The sequence below is a fragment of the Pinus tabuliformis genome, chromosome 3_1 (genome assembly GCF_031772625.1).
Source record: "Pinus tabuliformis cultivar Carrire ecotype Pingquan chromosome 3_1, CPIR1, whole genome shotgun sequence".
Classification (NCBI taxonomy): Eukaryota; Viridiplantae; Streptophyta; class Pinopsida; order Pinales; family Pinaceae; genus Pinus; species Pinus tabuliformis.
This window is the reverse complement of record NC_142301.1, coordinates 323,816,649-323,822,530: the sequence shown is the minus strand read 5'-3', so window position 1 is coordinate 323,822,530 and position 5,882 is coordinate 323,816,649. Positions and strand designations below refer to the sequence as shown.

The 5,882-nt window shown below is 40.5% G+C and overlaps 1 protein-coding gene across 1 annotated transcript; it reads left to right on the top strand.

The window, feature by feature from the left end:
- Positions 1 to 464: 464 nt before the first annotated feature.
- On the top strand, positions 465 to 5,262 carry LOC149187084 (cation/H(+) antiporter 19-like). The gene is made up of 2 exons (XM_089412742.1): positions 465 to 749; positions 2,638 to 5,262. The coding sequence occupies exons 1-2, from the start codon at positions 525 to 527 to the stop codon at positions 5,014 to 5,016; spliced, it is 2,604 nt and encodes an 867-aa protein (XP_089268868.1). The 5' UTR covers positions 465 to 524; the 3' UTR covers positions 5,017 to 5,262.
- Positions 5,263 to 5,882: the final 620 nt, after the last annotated feature.

The following is a 5,882-nucleotide window of genomic DNA, read 5'->3' as shown; positions in this document are numbered from 1 at the left end:
CCCCGAGCAATAGTAACTTGATGTCAAAAACAATAAATGACCACCATTTAACCGTCAAATTTTTACTTCCCAACCGAGTCGATGATTGACAAGTGGAAAACGATCATTGACGGGGATGGAATTTAACAGGTAAATTTGCCAATTTGCGAAGAGGTGTGAAAACTGTGAAATTAAGTCCAAGTATAGGTCAAATTTAACAATTGGATCTATTTTGAAATTCCAACGTGAGACGTATTTCTCTATATAATTCGTTCCCACCAGAGATACCATGTTGAATTTGAAGGAAGCGAGAGTCTCGGATGGAATCATGTGCATGTCGCGCTCTGTCTGCTCTCATATGGTTGAGATAGCCGACACCCATCTTCCAACGGGGCCGAATAAGGATTAGTGGTTTACAGAAGGGATACCAAGCCGCTGAAAATATGGCATCCTCCGGAGAATTTTACCTGTTGTGAATTCTAGTGTCCGGATCATTGTCTGACACAAGGTCGCGAGGTCGAACCCTGTTGTGTTTGGACAAAACCATGGAGCATGTTGTGATCAAAGCGGCCGCGGCGGCGAATGCCACCGCGCAGAGTTGTGTAGTATTAATGAAGACAACGTCCAACGGAGCATGGCAGGGCGATAATCCCATGGATTTTTCGCTTCCGCTGCTCATAGTGCAGATCTGTATTGTCCTGATCGTCACCAGGACGCTGGCTTTTCTGCTCAAGCCGTTGAGACAGCCTCGCGTCATAGCAGAAATCCTGGTAAGTCTTCGGACAGTATTTTTGTTTTACGATTTTTATAGCGTAGGATTCTCTATTCTTATTAATTTTTGTATGAAGGTGTTTCCAGACATGAATTTTTTGCAAGCTTGCAGCTCGTAAAGCCTCCATTAAAGCCGTTGTGGGCATTTCTCCATTGACTTTTTCAGTTTTATTGCTGTTTTCTGCAAGTCTTGCAACCCATGATTCTATTTAAGAGGTAAATTTGGTTTCCATGGGAGTTAACAGTTGTATCGGGTCTTTCGCTGGGAAGTTTGGTTTTTGTGATCCGACAACTTTTTATGGTAAAATGGATTCCGTGCAAGTCGTTTTAAAAGCAACCAGTGTGGAATTTAAAGGAAGTTGTTTATAGTGTGATTTTTTGGATTTTTTTGGGTGTCTGTATAAAATTTTGATTTGTGTTATTTAAATTTGTTTTTGCTAAAAAAAATTTTAAGGCACTTGGATTGTCCAGGGTTTACTCGTAATTTCAATAAATTCTGGTTGGATTTTAGAGAAATTAGACCAGAAAAACTCATCGAAAAAACTTCCAAAAAATCACACTAAAAACAACTCGAATTTAAAGTCAAAAACACTAAAATAAAAAAACAACTCGAATTTAAAGTCAGAAACACCCTCAAATTTGATGGTTTCCTAGTGTGGGGTCAGTTTTCCTTATTTTTAATAAAGAATGGTTTCCGATTCTAGTGCCAGTTTTCATTATTTTAATAAAGAAAGAAAATTTTGGTGGTATTCGATAGGCCACAATCAACTCATTACAGACAATTTGTCCGTCCGTCAAATTGCATAGGGGAATACTAATCCTGTTTTCGTTCCTCTTACTAATCTGGTTTTAGTGCCTAACAAGTTTTAGAGTTTTTAGTTGGAATTTAAGGCCAAATGGTAAGTTTAAAATATTTTCTTATTCCATGTATAAATTCAAAGCTATTTTTGATGGTTTAAAATAAGCTTTGTATTGCAAATTTAAATTCAACATTATTTTTAATTATTTAAAATATTTTTTTTAATTATTTATATAAATTCAACACTATAAAAAATCTTAAATTATTATTGTAGATTAGTTCTAGCTAATTTAGATGGTAAGAGCTAACAAACTTGTTATAGGGCATTAAATGTCTATTTAGTTACATCTTCCAGATAACACGCTAGCGCGGTGACTAGATAAATAAAAAAAATAATGACGGTGTGTTATCGGGTTATGAAATATACAGCTAAGCAGACATTTAATTGGCTCTTGCCAATTTAGATCACATTCTGAACCATTTCTACCAAAAAGTATTAAGAGAAACATGTATAACCGGAATACCGGTAAATGGTCTTATTGGACTTTTCCGGCTTCATTTCGATGGTTGCATTTGTTCCAGCTTAAAGCTTCTGTTTACATCTACCGTCTTTTCATGTAATTTCTCCATCGACTACTGTCTTTTCATTATGTAATTTCTCCATCTACTATCTTTTCATGTAGTTTCCTCAGGTGCTTTAACGATCCCAACCTTGTACGAGTTTCCTGTTACCGTTTGACTTTGATTGTGAACTCTCTATAATTATAATTTACATGATGCTGAATTTATATAGGTCATAAAAATCAATTTGAAATAATAAAGATTAAGATTTGGTTTAGAAATTTAAATTCAATTTTAAAATTTCCATAATTTTACTGCGTCATGTGAGATGTAACAATAAAAATCAAGATTCAGCCCCAAAAAACCAAAACAAAACAACAACGGCGGCTGTTACCAAAAAAATATATTATGTTTAGACAACGCCGCCTTCTTGATCCTTCTTTGCTGAGGCGCAGTGAAACTTACATGAACACAATTTTCTGATTTTGGATTCTCGTATCATGTTGATTTTTTGTTTGTCAATACAGGGTGGAATTCTTCTTGGTCCTTCTGCTTTGGGACGCAGTAAAACTTACTTGAACACAATTTTCCCAAGTAAGGGCACCACTGTATTTGGAACCATTGCAGATTTTGGTCTTCTATTCTTTCTGTTTTTAGTCGGGCTGGAACTGGATCTCCATGCTATTAAGCGAACAGGAAGGAAAGCCTTAGCAATTGCAACAGCTGGAATCACGTTACCGTTTCTTGGTGGGGTTGGGGTTGCTTATGTGCTCAGGGCAACGATTTCTAAGGGTGTGGGATATGCACAGTTCCTCGTCTTCATGGGTGTAGCGTTGTCCATCACTGCATTACCAGTGCTGGCTAGGATACTTGCAGAGCTCAAGCTTCTCACAACCGATGTGGGGCAGATGGCCATGGCCGCAGCTGCTGTCAACGACGTGGTAGCTTGGGTTCTTCTGGCCCTGGCCATTGCTCTTTCAGGAACAGACAAGAGCCCGGTGATATCAGTCTATGTTCTGCTATGTGGCATAGGCTTTGTGGTTATTATGTTTTTGGTGGTGAAGCCCATTATGACCAGGATTGGCCACCGCTCCCCTGACAACGAACCGATAAGCGAAATATCCGTTTGCATTACTCTAGCGGGAGTCCTAGTAGCCGGATTTGCAACAGACGCAATTGGGATCGACGCAATCTTCGGAGCTTTTGTGTTTGGGTTGACGATTCCCAAAGATGGCCCCTTTGCAGGGATGCTTATTGAAAAGATTGAAGACTTTGTATCGGCCTTGCTGTTGCCACTGTATTTTGTGTCTAGTGGTTTGAAGACTGATGTGGCAACGATCCGTGGAAGCACATCTTGGGGCTTGCTTGTTTTGGTGATTGTGACGGCCTGTGCCGGGAAGATTCTGGGTACTTTTTTGGTTGCAATTATTCACAAAGTGCCTCGTCGCGAAGCATTGACACTGGGATTTTTTATGAACACCAAAGGACTTGTAGAGTTGATTGTCCTTAACATTGGAAAAGATAGGAAGGTAAAACCCAGATTTCATAAACTGAATTTAGCTCGATTTCATTGTTTACTTTTATTTTCTCAGGTTCTAAATGACGAAGCTTTTGCGATCTTGGTGCTCATGGCTCTGTTCACAACTTTCATCACCACGCCAATAGTAACCTTGATATACAAGCCAGCAAGGAAGACGGTTCCATACAAACATAGAAAGATACAGAGAGAGAGAGCAGAGGAGGAGCTCAGAATCATGGCGTGTCTGCACGGTACGAGGAACATACCGGAGATTATGAACCTGAAAGAGGCATCCCGGGGGATTCGAAAGCCTGCTATGCGCCTCTACATCATGCACTTAGTGGAGCTGTCGGAGAGGTCTTCTGCGATCATGATGGTTCACAAGGCCAGGAAAAATGGGCTTCCCTTCTGGAACCGCAACCGTTCCCAACAGGACCAGATAGTGGTTGCGTTCGAGGCGTATGAGCAGCTGAGCAAGGTAGCGGTGAGGCCCATGACTGCCATCTCTGCTATCCAGGACATGCACGAGGACATCTGCAACATTGCGGACCAGAAACGGATAGCCATGATCATACTTCCCTTCCACAAATACCAGCGGGTCGACGGTGTCCTGGAATCCGTGACCTTGGGATTTCGGACTGTAAACCAGAAAGTGTTGAAGCACGCGCCCTGCTCAGTGGGCATCCTGGTGGACAGGGGTCGACTCGGGGGTCAGTCCCAGCTGGCGCCTTCGAATGTAGACCACCACATCGCGGTCCTGTTTTTCGGAGGACCAGATGACCGAGAGGCTTTGGTATTCGGAAGAAGAATGGCGGAGCATCCCGGGATTAAGCTGACGGTCATACGGTTCCTGCCGGGGACCGATTTCGACCACACCGCCATCAACCTCACTCCGCTGCTGACCCACGAGGACGAGACGCACCAGAAACTGTACAAGTTTTCGACTGCTGAAATGAACAGAGAGAGCGAGAAGGAGCTGGACGAGGAAGCCTTGAAAGTGGTAAATAAGGAGGTGTCGAATCCCAGGAAATCCCCTGAAGGTGAAGGTGAGAATGAGGACGAGTCGATCGTGTATGAAGAGCGGGAGACCAGTAATACGGTGGCGTCTGTGCTGGAAATCGCGAGGAGCAACAGATATCACATGTTTTTGGTGGGAAGGGGACGCTTCCCGTCTCCACTGGTGGCAGACTTGGCAGAGCGGACCGCAGAGTGTCCGGAATTGGGTCCGATCGGGGATCTCCTCACCTCTTCTTCCAGCGTTCGAATCACCGCATCAGTATTGGTGATTCAGCAACACGATGTCATTCATAAGGATGAGGTAGCCTTTTCAAAAACCTCATCCTCCCAATTTGGTGACCTGAGCTGCCACAACATCGAAACTGAATAAGAAGCCAAGATGGTCGATTGCCAACATCACAACCCTGCTTGCTAGTTTTCCTTTCATTGTAAAGTGTTGAATCCCAAGTATAAAGCCCAACTCATTTTCTCACAACCCTGCTTGCTAGTTTTCCTTTCATTGTGAAGTGTTGAATCCCAAGTATAAAGGCCAACTCATTTTCCCACAACCCTGATTGCTAGTTTTCCTTTCATTGTAAAGTGCTGAATCCAAGTATTTACGATAGTATGTAATGTATTGAGCATTGGCAAAGGATTGACCTGACCATAACGTCAACTACTCATTTTCTCACAACCCTGCTGGGTTATTCTTCCTTGCATTGTAATGTGCTAAAAGCCAAGTATTTAGGAAATAAAATAGTATGCAACATATCAAAAGCTTAAGTAAGTCTGGAGAAAACATCATCTTTTGAAATTTAAAAGCTAAATATTAAAAGTTAGTTAAGGAGGGAAGGAATAAAATCATATATAATTAGAGAAAAGAATAATATACAATATGGTGAAAGTTAATTAAATATTGGAAAGAAAGAAATATGTTATAATATATTGAAAGCGAAGTATGGAGGGAAGAAATTCAAAAGTGAATTTCATATGTTATTGATTTTTATTTTTATTTTTTGAACATTATTTATTTTGTTGTGATATATGTTAAGTTATACTAATAATGATAACATTAATTTAAGAAAACACTAATAAAATAGATATATCAAAAGTGATTAATCATAAAACATAAGTGAAGAGATGAAAGGCAAAAAAGAAGAGATGAAAGGCAAAAAAGAAGAAAGAAAGCAAGTCATTTTATAGCCATATAATGAACCATAATGCCTCAAAAACCAAGAAATATTCAAATCTTGATAA

Bases quoted from the DNA above. Each gene is read 5' to 3' on its own strand.
- LOC149187084 (XM_089412742.1), top strand. From the start codon at position 525: ATGGAGCATGTTGTGATCAAAGCGGCCGCGGCGGCGAATGCCACCGCG. The intron at 750-2,637 runs GTAAGTCTTCGG...TTGTCAATACAG, and splicing joins GCGTCATAGCAGAAATCCTG to GGTGGAATTCTTCTTGGTCC.